At 44.2% G+C, this 21,483-nt stretch overlaps 1 protein-coding gene across 1 annotated transcript in view; it reads left to right on the top strand.

Moving 5' to 3' along the window:
• Positions 1-607: 607 nt before the first annotated feature.
• Positions 608-21,483, top strand: part of cacnb1 (calcium channel, voltage-dependent, beta 1 subunit) — a 132,067-nt gene continuing 111,191 nt past the window's right edge. Inside the window, exon 1 of the mRNA XM_070864683.1 lies at positions 608-928. Within this exon, the coding sequence (XP_070720784.1) occupies positions 893-928 (36 nt within the window). The 5' untranslated portion in view covers positions 608-892. The remainder of the gene's footprint in view (positions 929-21,483) is intronic.

Here is a 21,483-nt window from a genome sequence, read left to right as displayed (position 1 = left end):
CTGGCAGTGCCGCGCTCCCTCAGCACTGCACTGGAGGGTCAGCTTGGACTTGAACCCACAACCTTCTGACTCAGAGGCGAGGGTGCTACCCACTGAGCCATTGGCTTAAAAAAAATCAATTGCAAATGCTGGAAATGCACAGCAGGTCGGACAATCCTCTGGCAAGTTCCCATTCCTGGGTGCAGAGCCGGCACTGCTGTGGGTGCGACTGGCAAGAGAAGGGTTAACAGCCAACGAGAGACGCAAGCAAGAGATTTCATCTGCCTTAATGGCTTTTCTAATTGGCCGCTTCTCGACAATATTTATATGTATATTTTTAAAAAGGAGACGAGACCGTACGTGTGTGATTGTAGTGCAGGTAGAAGAGGCCAGGGTCCTACAGAAAGTCCGCCAGCCTCGGGGAATTGGTTCAGAGTTTTGCTCAGACCAGCAACAACTCGCCAGCAAGCCCTGTGAGCAGAAATTTCTGCTGCACAAGTGGGGGGGGTGAAACTGAGAGCAGGAAGTTAACTTTAAAAAGTGCTAACGTAGGTACGTCCATATGATACTGAATCTGGAAGACATTAAATAACACATTTGTGGCTTCCCCCTCCCCCCGCCTGCCCGACTCTTTGCTAAAGCAAAAAAAACACAAGTCAATTTTCGACTGATATGCGAAGGGCTACGTAAGAGTCATATTGAATGACCCACGTTGCATACCATGCCTCTTTCTGACCCCTTTTTATTCTCCCTCCGTTCTCTGGGAAGGCTAAATATATTTAACAGGTTGCAAATGTTGCACTATTTATGCAACTTGACCTTCCTGTATGCCGAGCGCCGGCAGCTGGGAGGAAAAGTTCCAGTGCACAGCGAGCGACACCGGGCAGCCTTTGCCCAGTAGAAGGCAAACGGGATGAACACGTTAGAAAAGACACACCGCGGTCTTCTGGTAAGAGATTTGATTATTGTTTTTGTGTGTGCGTTTGTGTGTGTGAGAATGTTTTGTGTCTGCAGTTTTGCAAGTTTTCTCCAGTGTTTCAAATGCAGCAGGGATTTATAAGATAGCTTCTTGAAGCAAGTATTGGTCTTTTTATAAATTTAAAATCCTGATTTAGTTGTTAACATACAGGAGTCTCAAGATAGCACATTCCTTTTTTGGAACGAGCCTGATTTCATGGCAAGCTTATTATAGATGGCTGCTGTGTTTACAAAACTTCACAGAGGCAATATCTGATTACACTGAAAGATTCTCTGGTTTTGTTCTGCACATACATACATATGTGTGTGTGTGTATATATATAGGATAATATTACACAGGGGAAATGGAGATTTACTGTTGTCTATCATTCGTGCAAGAGACGGTGTAACTCCAGTTAGGAAGATCTTTCCCACGAGCCCATTTGTAGTGGCTCGTCATCTGATGTGCAACACCCAATCTGATGTACCGCTGACGTCAGGCTGGGATTCAAAGTTGTTCAGCGAATGCACTTGGGATCACAGGGTGACGATTCACATGTGTGTGTTGCATGTGAATTGTTTGCACCAAGCATTTTTTTTTTGCAATTTGCTGACATCAGTTGAAAAAAAGATGTTCAAAATTCTGAGGGGTTGTGATGAGAGTAGATGGGGAGAAACTGCTGCAGGAGGGTCGATACAGATTTAAGGCAACTGGCAAAAAAAACCAGGGGGAAGATGAGATTTTTAAAAATTCAGCGAGTTATGATCTGGAATGCACTGGTGGTGGAAGTGGAGTCAATAGTAACTTTCAAAAAGGAATTGGATAAATACTTTAAAAAGAACAGACATTGCAGGGCTATGGGGAAAGAGCGGGGGAGTGGGACTAATTGCATCGCTCTTTCCAAGAGCCTGCACTGGTGCATAGAAACATAGAAAATAGGTGCAGGAGTAGGCCATTCAGCCCTTCTAGCCTGCACCGCCATTCAATGAGTTCATGGCTGAACGTTCAACTTCAGTACCCCATTCCTGCTTTCTCGCCATACCCCTTGATCCCGCTAGTAGTAAGGTGCGATGGGCCGAATGGCCTCCCTCTGTGTTGTAAGATTCTATGAAGATGTTTCATCAATACAAATCTTTCTTATTTTCCTTATTTTATATTGCCTGTTGAAAATGTCAGAACACAATATTAAAAACAAATACGTTACCATGGGATTCCTGGTTAAAAGTGTAAAAGTGAGATTTCAGAAACCCCATCTGGGCCAGTGGAAAAAATAGCCAGGTGGCATCTCTGAAACCAGCTCTTAATTCAAAGCTGCTTCATTTAAATGATCTAATAGTTAGAATTTTTCTTAGCGCTAACTTCCCACTTTACCCAGTTATTTACGCTGCTTTGTTCAAATTGCTGGATAGTTCAGTTTGCTTCAACACAAAAAGCAACTTTGAATTATCAGCAGTTGATTGCATTGTCGTGATATTCACGTGTGAATTTTTGCAGGGTTTGAATTTAAAGTGGTAAAACTGATCGATACAGTGCTTCATACTGACCACAGTCAAATGCTTTGGTTGGGAAAAATGACCAAAGAAACAAGAAGTAAATATAGGGCCTACCTTTTTAGGCTCGGATGCTCTGGAAGCTTCCTGCAAATCAACAAGCATGGGTTCACTTGTCCAACAGGCCTAGCCTAAGGGACAGACCATAAGGATGGTTGTCGGGGGTGGGGGGGGCGCATCAACACTGGGTAGTGGCATTAGAAAAAAAATTGGTGAAAAGTTGCAGGTTAAACTGTACATGCCAAAGAATGTAGTTCAGCTGAATGTGAATGTAGTTCAGCTGAATGTGTAACATTTGCTGTGTGTTGCTGAGATGTCATTGTTATTTGTTTTCCATTCTTGCTGATTTTGAGAGTGAGTTGGAAAATTGTGTATGGCTTTGGGCAGCAAAATGCCTTAAGCAATTGGGGTACTCCAAATATAACCCAGGGCCATTTCTGGTCTGCACTCACTTAACCTGTAGCCCTTGGCAGACTTGCATGATTGAAATCAGGAGCTCATGCACGGACAATCACAGGCACAGGCCCCCGTCCTTCCATTCAATGGTACAACTTCCCTGTGAAGGGTCTTTGAGTAAGTTACTGGCAGGGATAACTGGGTGCATCCAGGCAAGGGTTGTCCATGATAGCACTCACACTGACTGATAGATTTAGAGATATGCCTGCTGCGCAAGTCTCAGCGGTTTTGTTCAAAGGAATGATTCAACTCTTGAGTAGGTCTATGGATCACTCGCTCTGCCGGTCTCACTAACTGACTTTATATTGGCAGTATTTTAGTTCAAATCCCATGAGCTAGGTTCCAGCAGGCGTACTACAGAATCCAACTCACTTACTCTGGCAGCAGAATTGTAGATCCAGTTTATCACGAAACTTTAAGCTTCAAGAGAGCCATATTTAACAGTATAAATGCAGTGCGGCCGCTTGTAGTTGCTGGTGATCTGAAATCCAAATTATAGTGTTGCCAACGTAAGTGATTGGCTCTTCACCAAATGCACTAGTCAGATCAAGAAGCTCAGCACCATCCAGCACAAAGCAGTCCGTTTGATCGGCAGCACATCCACCACCTTAAACATCCACTCCTTCCATCACTGGTGCACCGTGGTTGCCGAGTGTACGATCCACTGGATACACTTCAGCACCTCTGAAACCTGTAGCCTCCATCACCTAGAACAATGACAGCAGGTGCACGGGAACACCACTACCTCTTCTCCAAGTAACACATCATTGTGACTTGGACACATATTGCTTCATCGTCGCTGGGACAAAATCCTGGAATTCCCTACCTAACACCATTGTGGGAGTACCTTTACCTCATGGACTTCAGCGGTACAAGAATAAGGCTCACCGCCACCTTCTCAAGGGCAATTAAGAAACAAACTCTCATGTATAAAGCACCTTTCATGACCTCAGGACCTCCCAATATGCTTTACATCCAGTGAAGTGTAGTCACGGTTGAAGGGATGGGCAATCAATACTGGCCAGTGACGCCCATATCCTGAGATTGAATTAAAAATAAAATGGATTGAGCTTAATTGAAATATAGAGAAATGTGGCAATAATTTTGACTTCCGAAAGGGAAAAGTCACAGGGTGGAAATAATTCACTAACCACAAATAGAAAAATACCTTTTCATTTTCCCATAATTAATATCTCTTAATAAAATAATGGGAATATCACAGGCTTGAAACTTGTGATTTCGAAGAATGCGATTTCATGAGCAAGTTGTTACAAAGGAAGAATTAGCATTTTACCATTTTTGTTGGTTAATATTTTTTTTATCCTTGTCAGCAATTTAGAATTGTTTTTACAGTATAGAGAGAGCTATCCAATTAGTCCCATTCCTTTCCAAAACATTTTTTTTTTAAGTTCTCTTTTTCAAATATTTATCTACTTCCTTCTGAAAAGCTATTCTGGATTCTGTTTCCACCACAGTTTCTAATAGGGCATATCCTGTCCTAACAATCCTTCTGCTTAAAAAAGAATAACATTCTAATTCTAACCTCTCCGTGCATTCTTTAAAACAAAATGATTTCTGCAGTATTCAATTTCGTGAATAACTGTGAGCTCTTGCCTCACCGTACTTTAGAATCATAGAATCATTACAGCACAGAAGGAGGCCATTCGGCACATCGAGCCTGTGCCGGCTCTCTGCAAGAGCACTTCAGCAAGTCCCACTCCCCTGCCATCGTAGGCCGCCCTGACCTGTGTGAGAACACCACTACAGGTCGGGGCTATAAATAGAGCCGCAGCATACCACTGCAGCTGCGCGAGCATCTCCAAGTGTGCGACAGCTTTGAGGTGACATCATGAGGACCCAGGTCGCTGTTTGGAGCGTGGGCAGGAGCATCGGCTGGGCCCTGGTACAGCAGAGGAGCGGGAAGGTCACAGCGGACTTGCGCTAAGCGATCAGGGCGCAGGAGTGATGAGGGATCATGACGGAGGTGCGGCGAAAGTTTAATGTGGAGGTGCAGCGAGTGATTTTATGGCAGAGGAGCGGTGAGGGATTGTGGCGGAGGTGCGGCGAATGAGGGTACGGGGCCCAGAAAAGCTGAGGGCCCAGGGGCAACACGGGACAGCCCACACTGTGATATGTGTGCGCAGAGCTGGTCTCCAGACATCCTGGTTAACCCTTGCCACTGGATAAAGACCAAGCTCTGTCAAGCCCGTTTGGTGGCTGATGCACAACGGTCACCACACATTAAAAAAATCCATGCACAGGCATTTTCCACCCTTCAATTGGAGTTCAGGACCGGAACATCGGGTCCTTCATTGAAACATCTGTGAACTCTTGTGGCAGCAAGTCATCCTCGTTCGAGGGACCACCTATGATGATGATTCCCCCGCCCTTTCCCCATAGTTCTGCAATTTATTTTTCCTTCAGGTACTTATCCAATTCCCTTTTGAAAGCCACGATTGAGTCTGCCTCCTCCTTCCTTTCCAGACGATGTATTCCAGATCCTAACCACTCGCTGTGTAAAAAAAGTTTTTTTCCATGTCATCTTTGGTTCTTCTGCCAATCACCTTAAATCTGTGCCCTCTGGTTCTTGACCTTCCAGCCGATGCGAATAGGTTCTCTCGATCTACTCTGCCTAGACCCATCATGATTTTGAACACCTCTTTCAAATCTGGTCTCAACCTTCTCTGCTCTAAGGAGAAAAACCCCAGCTTCCCAATCTATATTAGGTTCCTTTCCCTGGCAACTGTAAGTTTCAGTTACTTCTGAGATTTAACAGGAGGGTTTCTGCTGTTCTGTATTTAGTGAAATCATGAATTCTTTATTTATAAAACCTGTTTATAATTTTTGGTACAAATAGCGCACAGATAGCTTGCTTCCAACTGTGTTGGCATTGCCAAAATATTCATAGAATCATAGAAACTGACCGTACAAAAGGAGGCCATTTGGCCCGTCGTCCCTGTGCTGGCTCTTGGACAGAGCAGTCGTATTTAGTCCCACAGTCTCTCATTATCTCCGTAACTGTGTAAGCTCCTCGTCCTCAATACCTGTCCAGCTCCCTTTTTAAAATGATTTATGGAATTGGCTTTCACCGCCTTTGCAGGCAGTGTTCCAGATCCCGACAACTGCAGCAAAATAATAGCATTCTCTATAATACAATGATTTGCAATTACTTTGTTTATGTTGCTGTGTTCCAAATCCTGACTTTTATAGTGTCTCTCATGCAGAACATGTGCTTTTTCTGTAAGCCTGTATTTTTTAAATATTATGCGAACCATAGAAGGGGAGCCTGGAAAATACACTCTGCAGTATATCCTCTGTTTTACAGGAGACATTAAGCCATTTGTTTTAATGTGTTCATCTCTGTACCAAATTTCTTGCTGCACTGTTTTAACAAACGCCAAATCTTCATTAAATATTGCATGGCAGAAGTTCTGGGTTGAGAGGTTGTAACCTTTTCTGTGACCGGACTTAAAAATGACACAAAATAGCTCGTACGTGAGTTATTCAAAAGAAGTTATTTGACAAATAATGAATATTTTAATTCTGCAAGTAGAGCAGGAGGTGTAGACTGAGCATTACTTTTGGTAACAGCTGTGGACGGGATTTATTTCAGAAGTGTAAAAGAGAAGCCCAGAATGTGCAGACTAATGGAGGGCCGGGAGTGAGCAGGAAGCCAGTAATTCAATCAAGTTGGCCTCATAAAGGGTAGTGCTTTTGTCCCGGCGAAATTTCCCCTCAATATTCGCGGGTTGGTTGCAGTTGAATTGTTGCAGACTGCAAGAAGAGCGGATTGCTGTTCAAACGCCACCCCCTCCCCCACTCCTCTCCATCAATTGTCCTACGCTCTAGAACTCCCTCTCTAAACCTCTCTATCTCTCTGTCCTCGTTTGTGTCGCACTTTAAAACCCACCTCTTTGACCAAGCTTTTAGATCTCCAGTGTAACATTTTGTTTGATAATCGCTCCTGTGAAGCGTATTGGAACGTTTCACTACGTTAAAGACATTGTGTGTGTTTTCTATATATATGCAAGTGGTTATTATTGTGCGGCTGTGCATTACACTGCAACGGATTCTGTAACTGGTCCTGGCACTGAAGTCTAACGGCTGGAAATTAATCAAACTTCCGCAGCATTTTTCGGTGCTATTTCGCTATTTTGGGCGGAAAACGGTGCGGCGGGAAATTCCCTGAAGTCTTTTGCCGGCGATTTTGAAATACCGCTGGGGAGCAGATCGCCGGCATGCAGACTGGAAAAAGCGCTTTTGCCCGAGCTTGGCCACAGCTGTGATCCGTAGATAGCGTCAAAAAAACGCAGAGGAAAAACCTGTCGGTGCAGCCCTTGGAAACGGCGGTAGGTATGAAAACCTGCAAATAAAGGTGTTCAAATTTATTTTTAAATTCTTTGTCAGCGATTCACTAAAAAAGGGTCTTGCGAATGTTTTGGTTTTTGGTTTTTTGACTTTTTTTTGTGTTTTTCCCCTCTCCCTAGAGGAGAACTTGCAGCGGTATCGGCCTCTGACAAAAGTTGCAGAAAATCTGCGGTTTACGCCGTGAATCTTCGTGCAACGCCAATTTTTCCCGCCAGGTGGATTTTTTTCCCATTTTTTTCCTCAATTTTCTGCCTCGATATCATAGCGGAGTCATAGTATTTTTTTTGGCGAAAAACCGGTGATAGTATTTTACGAATTTTCAGCCCATAGTTTCTGCCATAAAAGGTACAATTTAACAAAAAAATTTGTTGACAGTAGCCAATTTTTTTATTTTTAAATGCCTTAAAAAAAATTTTAATTAAAAGAAAAACTCACGCTTGCTTAAGGAAAAAATTACACTTGTCACATTAGGTTGCAGAGATAGTGGGATTTATCAGGAGTGTCAAGTCACGACAAATCACTAGCATTACTCATAATCATTGAGAATGCAGCTCATCTTGCTGATGATGACACCTGGGCCTCATCTGTTCAGTGTTTGAGTGGGCGACCAAAAAACTTCTTTATATATGTGTGTGTGTATATATATATATAAATAATTTCAGCGACGTACATTTATAAAGCACCTTCAGGTTCAAGTACACAAATGTGCACTAACTCAGAATGTGTGCTCTTCAAAGTAAAGTTCCATGCTTTCCATAGATTTCTATGCCTTGCTAGCTTGGCTCGGTTGGTATCAGTCACCTGAGTCAGAAAGTAGTGGGTTCAAACCCCATTATAGAATTGAGCTCATGGTCTAGACTGACAATTCAGTGCAGCATTGCGGGCGTTCTGGATTGTCATTATCTGGGCAATGATTCATTTGCTGTTTGTGGGATATTGCTGTACACATATTGGCTGGTGTGTTTTCCACATAACAACAGTGACTCCACGTCATACTTAATCCATTTGGGACATCCTAGCTCTGTGATAAGATTAAATCAATGCAGGTGTTTTTCTTTATATCGAGTTATTTGAATTCACTGGGCTAGAAATTGCGTAGTGCCCCGTTTGGGGCGATAACTTTTGCGGGATCGGCAGGCTCTATACAAATGAAGCCGACATAAACTTTTGGTTTAGTACTCCAGGAAGGAAGTGAAGCGCTAAATCAAGTGCTACCTTCTCCCTTGGAGTGCTAAAGCCGGCAAGAGGGGCGGTATTGGCAGAGCGCTGCACAATGTCCCCTGCAGCGTTGCCGGAATCGGAGGCTCCTTCCTTCCCTTAAAGGGAAGGTCCATTGCTGCGGGCTCCGCAATAAATCGAATCACTGCTCGCCGATGGCACCCGCGATCCGTGACGATCAGACCCAAGCTCCAACAGAGCACAGGGCTGATCGATCGCGGCACAACAAAATGGTGCAAAAATGTCCTAAAGGGCTCACTATAAATTTTTTACTTCCCTCAGTGGCAGTACCTTTAAATACCACTCCCCAAGTGCCTGGCCTACCTTACAACGCCTCCTGCAGCTGCTGGTGTTGACACCCAACGATGCTGCAGGGGACGGAACTGAAGTTTGCATCCGGGATGGTAACGGGGCGCTGCGCACCGGATGATGTCACGATCTCCAGGGCGCAGGAGATCGTGGCGTTGGAGGGTTACCGCCGCCGCTAGCCTGCAAGGCAAGTTCACGGGCGTCGGTACTCTTCGCGCATCCGGTCGCTGAGTCAGTAGCGCCCGGTTATCGCCCCCGATGGCGCTAACCGGAAGTGCAAAGGAGGCCAATTTCTCCCCCATTATGTCAGAACTGAAACTTAATCCTGCTCCCTGCCTCGGGCTTGTCTAATTTTGGACTTGGCAACAGGCGACAGCATTACTGCCTTGTTGCTCATTCTGCAATCATGTATGAAAGCACTACTCGTAATGTGACCCATGGGTCACTTACACCTTGCACACACCTGTTTCCCACAGCAGTAACATGTGTCTCTTGGGCCTCATTTTGCAGCCTGTCAAGGCTGGAATGTTTCTGGTTCTGGCATGCGAGAGTGTTTTATAGGGTAAATTTGTCAAGTGGGCGCTACCAGTGAAGAGCTACCCCGAACAGAGTACCGGTCGGAGAAGTGGTGTGACCGTGTTGTAGCCTGTTTCCAATCAGCATTCCCTTCAATCCTGACTCCCTAATGGCAACATGGGACCAATGGATATACCCTTGTTTATAAAACCATAAACAATTTCAGTTGCTTTATGGTCCATCTGTGAGTGTGACCATCGAACAGGTCACTGCTCAGGATTACAGCCTTCAATAATTAACAATGGATCTGAGTCCCAGTAGCCTCTTTGAGGTAGATCTTGAAAATGGGTGATAGTGTAAAAGGCTTGGTAGTGAATCGACAGCCCATTTTATACATCTCCCCATTGACTTTAATCAGGAGAGATGTAAAAGAGGCTTCCCATTCCCTCTCGTCCGTTTTACACAATATCAAGATCCACCTCTTTCTGTGTTGAACTCTGTATTGGTGCCACTGTGTAAAGAGTATATTTGATACAGTAAAGTAACTCTGTTTTAAGGCAATAATTTTAGAATAACAGTGCCACATGTATATTTGGAGTGTAGAATAAAGGAATTGGTGAGCAGTTCTATAAAAGTTGCATTATAAGAAAAATAAAAGGTCCCTAAATACAAATGACTAAGAAAGGAATATTGCTGCACTAATGGATAAGAAGTAAAAACAGAAAATGCTGGAAATCTCAGCGGGTCAGGCAGCATCTGTGGAGAGAGAAACAGGGTTAACGTTTCAGGTTCATGACCCTTCGTCAGAACTGGAAAAGTTCAAGACCCGAAACGTTAACTCTGTTTCTCTCCACAGATGCTGCCTCACCTGCTTAGATTGCCATAATTTTTTGTTATTTCACATTCCAGCATCCGCAGTATTTTGCTTTTGTATTAATGAATCAGATGGTTTATTGTCTGTTAGTTGCATTTTCTGCAAGATAAAATTATGCTCCCTCTTGTTTATTGCCCCTGTCAATTTAAAGGGGTGTTTTTAAAACTGTATTGCTGTTCTTGTGACATCATGGGGTGATTTTCGTCTGTGAGCTGTAAACGGGTGGGTGGGGGGGCTGGGGCGTTATGCATTTGTCGCCCACAGGAATCAGCGTGACACCTGAGAGATTTTCATGGTAGTCTCTCCTGATCGTGTGGTTACCAGCGCGAAATGCGCTCCCCATAGGCAGCTAGCCAATCCGGGGGGCAGGAAATTGGACGGTGCAGTCACGTGGCTGGGCCTACAACTTAAAGGGGAAGTGCATTTTCCGTCAGGAACAGAAGGAAGCAACACAGTGGAGAAGCAGGCAACATGCATGCAGCACCTTCAGTGGCAACGGCATAATCTTTGGCATCTGTTATGTGGAAATTCCACAGGAGACTGCCAGAAAACTGTCTCACAAAGCTCTATCTAGCTGCACTTGATGACAGTTAATGGACCCTTTAAGCAGTACTCGAAATGGCCACCTCCCAGCCTGTACCAGCCATGGTTGGTGAGTGGCAGCAGAAACTGGCAGTACTCATAGAAACATACAGCACAGATGGAGACCATTCGGTCCATCGTGCCTGTGCCAGCTCTTTGAAAGAGCTAATCAATTCGTCCTGCTCTTTACCCATAACCCTACAATCTTCTCCCCTTCAAGCATTTACCCAATTCCCCTTTGAAAGTTACTATTGAATCTGCTTCCACCATCTTTTCAGGCAATGCATTCCAGATCATAACTTTTAAAAACATTCTCCTCATCCTCCCCGTCTGGTTCTTCTGCTAATGACCCTAATTGGTGTCTGGTTAGTGACCCTCCCCCTCCTCCCTGGTACTGGAAACAATTTCTCACTAGTTAGGTGGGCAGAGATGACAAATGTGTCGGAGTCTCAATGAGGTCACCTGGCCCCGATCTGGATGTACGCACCAGGATTCCGCCTTCTGCCGACAGGAACTCTGGCCGTCGAGGTTCAAGTCTGCCCTGAATGAGGAACGGACGTCAAAGCAGTAGTTAGTTGGAGCGACCGGCACTCGCTCCGTTTTGGTTATCCTGATCCGGATGCCGCGAGGCAATGGTCGGCAGCCAATCAAAGCCATGTTGTTCCCTCACTCCGAATCAATTGAGCGAGTCTGCTCACTGCACTCAACTGGGACTGTCTGATATTTACTTGGTGTAGGTGTGCTGCTGTGTGACAGATGGGGGCCACGCTTCAACTGTTGCTCATTATGCACATGAGCCCTATCTTTAGCTCTTATTGCTGGAGAAAAACACGTTGTCGGGAAAGTGTTGTGCATATCTCTCAACCTACATTGTGTTGAAAGGGTGAAATTTGGGTCAGTGCTTGAGACATTTGCAGAGTCCTCGAAACAGCTGATTTTACCGTCTTTTGGGAGTTCCGTGCACTCTTTCTACTGTTTAATGTCAAGGTGGCCCAATTAAAAAGGGACCGTGACATAATGACTGCATTACATGTAGGGTAACACATAGGTAGGGGGAGCATGTTATGAAAGACTTGTATTTCTGTAGCGCCTTTCAGAACCTCACGACGTCCCAAAGCACTTTATAGCCAATGAAGTACTTTTAGAGTGCAGTCACTGTTGTATTGTGGAAAACGGGGCAGCGAATTGGCACACAGCAAGCTCCCATAAATAACAATGAGATACTGACCATGCTTTTAGTGATGTTGGTTGAGGAATAAATATTGCCCAGAACACGGGCTCCTCTTCAAAATAATGCCGCGGGATCTTTTCCATTTATGTAAGAGGGCAGATGAGGTCTTGGTTTAGATGAACATTCTGACAGTGTAGCATTCCCCCGGTACTGCATTGGAGTGTCAGTCTAGAAGTTAAGCTCCAGTCTCTCGAGTAGGACTTGAATCCACGACCTTCTGATTCAGAGGTGAGAAGGCTACCCAATGAGCCATGGCTGACACCAAGCAGCAGTAGCCGATTGAGGAGTTAAGGTGATGTTTCACACTTGTTGTTTAACAATATTATCCGAGCAATGAGACATTCCACAGCCTTGTAACAGACTCCGGCCTGTATTATTCTGTGAAATACAAGAGCAGTCAGTTTGTGGTGAATTTTCTGGGTGTTAACAACAGCCCCCTGTAATGATTCGAGTCGCAGTGGTAGCATTTTGAGTCACGATGGTAGTTGAGTCCAGAGTGGCTGGATGATGGTGATAAGCTGGCCAGCAGTCCAGTGAGCCGATTGCATTCAATTTTCTGTGTTCTGTACCTTTGCATAATATTTTCCAGCTCCTGCACAGTTTTAGCCTTTTTTCTGACTGCTTTTTATCCCTCAATCAACATCACTAAAAGCAGATTATTTGGTCGTTATCACATTGCTGTTTGTGGGAGTTTGCTGTACGCACATTGGCTGCTCAGTTTCCTACATTACAACAGTACTACACTTCAAAAAGTACTTCATTGGCTGTAATGCACTTTGGGACCTTTGGTAGTCGTGAAAAGCACTATATCAATGAAAGTCTTTCTTTCGGCAAGCCAGCATATTGAAGGGACTGGAAAATCGAGCATTAGGTGAAATTTAAAGGGATGTGGCTACTTAATGGTAGCTACACAATGAGGCAAAAGTTCCTGGAGCCTCTGAAAAGGTGTTTCAACTGGCTGGCACACTTAACTGAGGGTGGGGAAGTAGAGGGACAAATTAAGTCAATATGGAGTCATAAAAAATAGGAAGTTGCCAGGTGAGCAGCTTAGCACATGACCTCTGTTTCAAGTCTGGGGAAGTAGATGTTATGATGCATAAGGGTGGGTGCGAGGAGCATTGGGCTGTTTAGCACTCCCAGAGTTACCCACCCCATAGGATGGTAACACTGTCTAGGTCTAGAATGAGCACGAGGCATAAAAAGAACGGGCTGAAGTAACCGTTGGAGTGACTGTCGGTGCCTGCAGTGGAGTTTTGCTGCAGATCAGATGACAGTACATTGTACATAAATACATAAGAACATAAGAAATAGGAGCAGGAGTAAACCATTTGGTCCCTCGAGCCTGCTCCGCCATTCAATAAGATCATGGCTGATCTGATCTTGGGCTCAACTCCACTTCCCTGCCCGTTCCTCATAACCCTTGACTCCCTTATCATTCAAAAATCTATCTCCACCTTAAATTCATTAATGTTCCCTTGCTGTTCCTCAAAAACTGCCCAAAGTAAGTGAACCATGGGTTTCTTTGAGAGATGAACTATACATGCTCTGCTGTAAACATGTCGCACACTTTCATTACTGTGGTTTTCCATGTATTTAGCATACTTTATCCAGAAGTCTTTAAGTCTTCACAACTTCATAAGTCTTCACAACTGTGCCTCCCTGGTGCACTGGAGCATAGTCAGGAGCCTCTGGAACAACTTTTGTTAACATTTGTACCACACAGTGGTGGAACACAGATTCATGTTTGCCATTTACTACACAGTGAGTTGCTAATCTCGTGGTGTCACATAGAAGGTAAAAGTGGATGCTGGGTATTTCCTTCCAGGGAAGGTGAGAAAATCAGTCGCTCTCACAAATATTCTACGTGGAGGAAACATCTGAGAACAACTCGTCTTCGCCCTGCCAACCAGGGATGATAGGTCACGTAAGGAGACCAAGCGATGGAAGGGAATAAAATAATGAATACCCGTAAACTGCCATAGAATTCAATGGCATTTTGAAAATGACTATTACGGGCCGTGCTCTTGAGCGTTAATGATTTACATATAAATAACTCCATGTTAATTATTTCTCAAGCCTCAATAACACTAGAAGGCTGTAAATTAGATTTGAAAGTATTTGATAAAAGAGCTTGTAAGTGACATGATGTGCATATTGCTGGTTCAGTATGTTGCTAATCAGTTCAGAATGTTACATAGAGGATTAATTAGGAAGTCATCTTTTTGGGATCAGTCCATATTAACAAGCTCTATCAATGAATCTTACTGCGTTAAAAAGATGGCTTTCAGACAACCTTGGCTTTTGTTGAAAGAAACTAATCTCAGTTGCAGAACACAAAGTTCTATACAAGTAAATCCTACTGAAAGAATGGATACTCCTACTTCTCGGATCTGGAACAGAAGAGATGTTTTTTGTTAATATTCAGTCTCGGGATGTGGGCGTTACTGGCAAGGCCATCACTTATTGCCCTTCTCTAGTTGCCCTGGTTCGATGCAACTGAGTGGCTTGCTCGACCACTTCAGAGAGTAGTCAACAAGGTTGGTGTAGGACTGGAATCACATATAATCCATCCAGACTGGGTAAGAACGACGGGTTGATTCCCTCTAGGACACTTGGGTTTTTAAGGCAATCCAACAGCTTCATAGTCATTTTTTTTACTGATTCCAGCTTTTTATTTCCAATTGAATTGAAATTCTCAAACAAAAAGTACAGAATGAGGAAAGCTGTTTGACTGACTGAGCTCCAGGCTGTTTACAATTTGCCATAAGATGGATTCCTATCAACCAAAGGGAAAGCTCTGTGAAATATCTTCCAGTACAGCAAAACGTTAGTTCGTTAATCCAACACCGCAACCCATAACGTTCACCCCCAATAAGTGGCATTCCACATTGGGCACGTTCATGGTCCCACCTATGCATGAGTCTCATGGTCCTCATATAGGGTGGAGCTTCCTGTGTGTATTCGCCCAAGATGTGTGTGAAGCAAATACCTCACGTAAAAGATCGAGGAAATTCGGAGGCAAGTGTGTGATGCATGTAATTAAGCTACGTCCAAATTTCCTTGCTCTTTTACACCCGTCATTATCACATTGCTGTTTGTGGCAACTTGCTGTGCATAAACTGGCTGCCGCATTTCCCATATTACAACAGTGACTATACCGCAAAAGGACTTTGTTGGCTGTAAAGCACTTTGGAATGTCCTGAGGTCATGTAAGGCGCTATATAAATGCAAGTTCTTTCTTTAACTCCATGAATCACTGTCACCCAGATGGAACTTTCTCCATTTATGACCATCTTCTGCTTTTTATTGACAAACTAGTTTTCAATCCAGCCAGCTAAAGTGCAGCTAACTCTGTCAAAGCAATCTTCTTTAAAAGTTTCATTGTGCTGCTCTTCAGCAAATTCTTACAGAAAAATCCAAATAGGGTCATCCTCATCCAATAATTTAACATGATGCAGGAACCCACGTGATGTGTTATTTATGGAATGTCTTAACTAGTGTTATTTATGGAATGTCTTAACTAATGTTCTTAAAATTTGGAAAATATATATATTAATGATAATTAAATGTTGAGCCCATTTTACTTGTGTGTGCATGCGGTGCCACAGAGCAATACTGCAGTTGCGTAAATGTCTTTACATTCACAGTTGGGGGCAGGTCCTGGTGGTGTGTGTTGGTGCTCTGAGGCTGTCGTGTAACATGGGCTAACCGCCCAAGGCCGGCGTTTAGCTGTTTTAATTGTAACCTATCTGGTTCAGTGATTTACTTTTTCTATTTTCATTGTGTATTTTTGAGATTTCTGTTCCTAGTGTGATCACATTGGTGGATTTCAGGTTACTGGTCGGAGGTGGCCATGACAATTATTCATTATGTGGTACTGGGAATTATGGGCAGGGTCAGTGGCAGAATGATGTGTCAAAATTATAAGGAATTCCCTTCTTAGATAAATTGCAGCCTATTTAGGATAAATTATGGATGTGTATTGGTGCACTGAGTTACTGAAAATCTATATAATTGCCACAGTGACATTTGGGGCCAGAATACTGGCAAAAATAAATCATTTACAGAGGTTGTCTGCAGTTGTCTTCTTCTTCACTCCCAGTTCAAGGAGGCAGTATTATCCCTCCTGCCTTCATAGAGGCACTCTTATCTACCTCTTTCTCTATTCCCTGCCCTCTCCTCGTTCAAAGGGCACTCTTATCTACCTCTTCCTCTATTCCCCCTCCCTCTCCTCATTCAAGAGGCACTCTTATCTACCTCTTTCTCTATCCCCGCTCTCTCATTCAAGAGGCATTCTTCTTGCTCTCCTCTAGCGCAGTGAGTGGTACTCCACACCCTCTCCAATTCCTGGAGGCATGGGGCAATTGCAGTCCTGAGCTGATAGCCCATGTGTAATATATGCACCCATGAGTATGCTCACAGGTTTGTACAGCTGTTGAGTTGAGAGTGGTGTAGCCAGTCACGTGATGTTCATAAGACTCAATAAAACCCCAGCCAGTTCAGGGGATCCATGATGAGGCCAATAGTTGTGAGCCTGGTGGATGAACTGGTAATGTGTAGTGTGATTGTTAAACCTTTGCTAATAAACCAACTAGTTCTTAATAGCAATGTGTTGCTATGAATTCTTAAGCAAAGAACCCACGAAGCAAATACATTACACCATGTTACTCGATTGTCCCTGCACATCCACATACCACGTGGACCTGCTGCTGACTGAAAGTACATAACTCTTTCCTACATCACTACATTATAACAGTGACTACACTTCAAAAAGTAATTAATTGACTGTAAAGTGCTTTGGGACGTCTGGTGGTCATGAAAGGCGTTATATAAATGCAAGTCTTTCTTCCAGATCAAATCACTTCTACGTAACTACAGCATTGCTCTGCGACACACACACAAACAAAATGGGCTCAAAATTTATACAAACATTATGTAAATTGCCCGCAGTTCATCAAGACACTCTCCCTCTCGCTCTTCCACCCACTGCCCCAGTTCACAGGAATACCCCTCTCTCCTCTTCCCTCATGTTCATGGAGGCACTCTGCTCTTTTTCTGCCTCCATACCCCCTCGCCCCGTTGTTGGCGGCAGTCGCTTCTCCCCAGAGCACCTGCTCTTCCCTACCCACCCCTTGCCCCGGTACACTGATTCACTCTTCTTTCTGTGATCCACCACAAGCTCTTGCCTAATGCAGCTGGATCGGAGTCCGAATTTGCTGCAGACTTCCGGCTGCGAGTTTTTGGTTTGGTAAAACTATCACAAGACCAGAAATTCCCCCCATTGTTGTTGGGTGGCTGGGTCTGATCTTGAAGCAAAGCAGCAATGTTGGGTAGAAGCAGCAATGAGGGGAAAATCAGGGAGGAGAAGGTGCCAGTTTTTTTTCAAAAGGCCGGCTGAATTTTGTGGAGGAAGGAAAGGTTCCCCCTCGCTCCCCCCCCAAAAAAAGTTCTGGCCCAATTTATTTGGTAGCCAGTGGTTGGTAAATATGATGTATGAAGAAATGTTTTTATTTAGCTCTCATTACTCCTCGGGGTTTTTATATATTTCCAGGTTTCAGTGTGTTTCTCTGTAGGTTTATGTAACTGCGATGCCCATATCCCAAGCATGAATTAAAACAAAATACGACAATTAGTGTCAGCATGCCTAGATCAGGATGGGAAAAGTTGTCTCGTGCTCCTGGTCCTGCTCGCTGTCCGGTAAACCCTGCTATATGTGTGGGCAGGATTGGGTTCGTCTGCTGACATTATCTGGCTTTAGGGTTAGGTTAAGTGAGGCTCTGCAGGATGACCAGGGCTTGTCACACTGTACCCCAGCAAGGGGGGGTCACTGCCTTAAGGACAGTGAAAGGGGAGAAAATTGGCAGAAAAAGAAGGAAACCCTTTTACTGGTGCTAAAAAGCTGCTTGAGAGTGGGAACTATTTTATGATACAAGGTAGTGATATTAAATTTTCAAATTACTGTGTGTTTATTGCTCATGATTTTCAAACCGTATTTGATAGGTGTTTAATGTACCAAATATGGGACGCATCATGCGTCTCCAAGTAAATCTGGGCAGGGGATTGACAGTGCATAAATAATTAGGGAACATGAGAGCCTTGGATCGGGATCAGTATCTGATTCAAGAATTCAGTTGCATTTAAAAGGAGTGGGCTTTGGAAGTGTTCTTTTGAATGTACTAGAATTCTGTGCTAGGATCAGAAGTAGGCTTGTGATAGGTATGGATTAAGGTAGAGCTGACCGTAAGATGGGTGTTATTGAAAGATTGTTTACAGATGGTAACTGTTGCGGATCAACTGTGAAGGGAGCGACTGGCTGGATCTCCGTTGCAGAGCAGCTGCTGTTGCTGGCTCTCCTTCGCCTTCTTGCCGCTTCCTTCCTAGATGAGTGACTGGTGTTTGCGTTTTTTTTTAGCAGCAATCTGCGTTCTGCAAGAACACGTAGCAGGAGCATACAGTGCTTTAAAGGGACATCATCCTCTTGAAATGGAAAAAAAAGTGTTTTGGCAAACCTTCAGTTTTATTTTGGTAGTGAAGAATCACGTGTCATTTCAACGTTGTGCTGTAACTGTGATGATCCTTCATTTTGTTGCGATATATGGCAATGCGTTATATTCTTGAAACCAAATGGAAAAAGGTCTAGCAAACGCTTTTCTTCATGAAAACGGTACCCCTTTAAGCCTAAAGCTAGCAAGTGTAACTGCATTAACATAACACCCACGGCTGCAGTTGACAGTATCTCTGCATGACATTAGGGGCTCCGAGCACACCGGAGTGTTACCTAGACGCTGAAGTTGCTCAGCTGCATCGTAGGGATCACCCCAATGATATGGGCTCGGTCATACCCTGAGTACTCGCCTTGAAAAAAGAAGATTCAGGCCCATAGTATTCAACATCATCATAGGGAGTCCCTCGAAATCGAAGAAGACTTGCTTCCACTTTAAAAGTGAGTTCTCAGATGACTGTACTGTCAAATACGGGAATTACAGTCTGTCACAGGTGGGACAGATAGTCGTTGAAAGAAAGGGTGTCTGGTTTGCCGCATGCTCCTTCCGCTGCCTACACTTGTTTTCTGCATGCTCTCGGCAAGGAGACTCGAGGTGCTCAGCGCCCTCCCGGATACTCTTCCTCCACTTAGCGCGGTTTTTGGCTAGGGACTCCCAGGTGTTGGTGGGGTTGGGGCGGAAGTTGCACTTTATCAAGGAGGCTTTCAGGGTGTCCCCTGCCCACCTGGGGATCGGCTGCCATGTAGGAGTTGCGAGTAGAGCGCTTGCTTTGGGAGTCTTGTGTCAGGCATGTGGACAATGTGGCCCACCCAATAGAGCTGGTCGAGTGTGGTCAGTACTTAGATGTTGGGGATGTTGGACTGATCGAGAACACTGAAGTTGGTGCATCTGTCCTCCCAGGAGATTTACAGGATCTTGCGGAGACATCGTTGGTGGTATTTCTCCAGCGTGGTATGAAAGACAAAGTGGCAATGTGGGTAGATAAATGGCTGACGATAAAAAAAAGCAGAGAGAAGTAAATAGCTGTTTCTTGGATTGGCAAGATGGAGCTGATGGTGTGCTCCAGTGATCTGTATTGGGTCATATTCTACAATTATATAAAGTGATTTGGACTGGAAATGGGGACCAGTATCAAAAATTTGCTGCAACACCATATTGGGCAATGTGGCCAACTGTGTGTGTGTGAGAGAGAGTGACAGCAGGTGTCCATGTACAAGAAACACAGAAAGCTAGCATGCAGGTACAGCAAGCTATTAGGAAAACAAATGGCATGTTGGCCCTTATTGCAAGGGGCTTGGAGTACAAGAGTAAGGAAGTCTTGGTGAGACCAAACCTGGAGCACTGTGCACTGTTTTGGTCTCCTTATCTGAGGAAGGACATACTTGCCTTGGAGGCAGTGCAATGAAGGTTCACTAGATTCATCCCAGGGATGAGAAGGTTTCCAATGAGGAGAGATTGAGTAGTTTGGGCCTATACTCTCTGGAGTTTAGAAGAAAGAGAGGTGATCTCATTGAAACATAGAAGATTCTGAGGGGGATTGACAGGAGAGAGGCTGAGAGGCTCTTTACCCCTGACTGGAGAGTCTAGAACTAGGGGTCATAAGATTGAGATGATGAGGAATTTCTTCACTCAGAAGGTTGTGAATCTTTGGAATTCTCTACCCCAAAGGGCTGTAGATGCTGAGTCATTGAGATTATTCCAGGCTGAGATAAATAAATAGACTCTAGGGGAATTAAGGGATATGGAAATCGGGTGGGAAATGGGAGTTAAGGTCGAAGATCAGCCATGAGAGGGGCCATATACCCGACTCCTGCTCCTTATTCTTATAACTGAGACAGGTTGCAGATGGGGCAGATTTGTGGCAGATGCAGTTTTATGCAAAGAGATGTGAAGTGGTACATTTTGAGGGGTAAAGGACAGAGAATGAAAATATGGTGCAAACACTTCAAGTGCCATAACCTGCAAGGCCACGGACCAAGAGCTGGAAAATGGGATTAGAATGAACAGCTCTTTTTCAGCCGGCATAGACACGATGGGCTGAATGGCCTTCTTCTGTGCTGTACATTTCTAAGATACTATTGTTCCCAATTCTTAATGGAACAGAGGAACAGCGAGATCACATGTTCAGATGCAACGGCATTTGAAAGTGGGATTGCAGATGAGGAAAGCCATAAAAAGGAAACATGGAATTCTAAGTTTATGTAAAGTTGCATTGAATTAAAAAAAGATCATGATGAATTTGTGTCTGTGAACAAGGGACCTTTAGTGATGTCACATTTAGAGAGTGAACCACAGAGAATACAGAGGAAGAGAGCCTGGCTTCATTTGCATGTTTTTCGAGGCAATAACTCTCCACCAAATTTTCCGAACCCTTTTAAAATGTTAAAGACCAACAGATGGTGGGCAAAGGAAGTCCATGAGAGAAGAAGCATGCATGGTGTCTGGAAGTAAAGGCTGAGTGACACTCTGCTCTCACTTTGTAATTTACTTTCTAACACACTTATGTTCTTGTACTGTATGTTGTTAGTTATGTCTCGATGATAGTAGTCTTACATCTGAGTCAGAAGGTTCAAGGCCCGTTGCGGAGACTTGAGAACACATATAGTCTAAGCGGATACTTCAAAGCAGTACCGAGGGACTGGTGCACCGTCTTTCAGATGAGACGTTAAACCAAGGACCTGCCTGCCCTCATGGGTAGATGTAAAAGATGCTATGGCACTATTCATAGAGTTCTCCCATTGGCCTGGGCAACATTTGACCCTCAATCAATACTGTCAAAGCAGAATATCTGGACATTCACCTGATTGCTGTTTGTGAGACCTTGCACTGTGCAAATCGGCTGCCACTTCTGGCTCTATTACAACAGACCAGCTGCACTTTGGGGAAATAGAAACTTCTTGTGGTGGTTGATACTATGAAATACAACAGTGGAGCCCTGG

This window comes from Pristiophorus japonicus, chromosome 21 (genome assembly GCF_044704955.1).
Source record: "Pristiophorus japonicus isolate sPriJap1 chromosome 21, sPriJap1.hap1, whole genome shotgun sequence".
Classification (NCBI taxonomy): domain Eukaryota; kingdom Metazoa; phylum Chordata; class Chondrichthyes; family Pristiophoridae; genus Pristiophorus; species Pristiophorus japonicus.
Note: the sequence above shows the minus strand (reverse complement) of the source record. Positions and strands in the feature narration are given on the sequence as shown.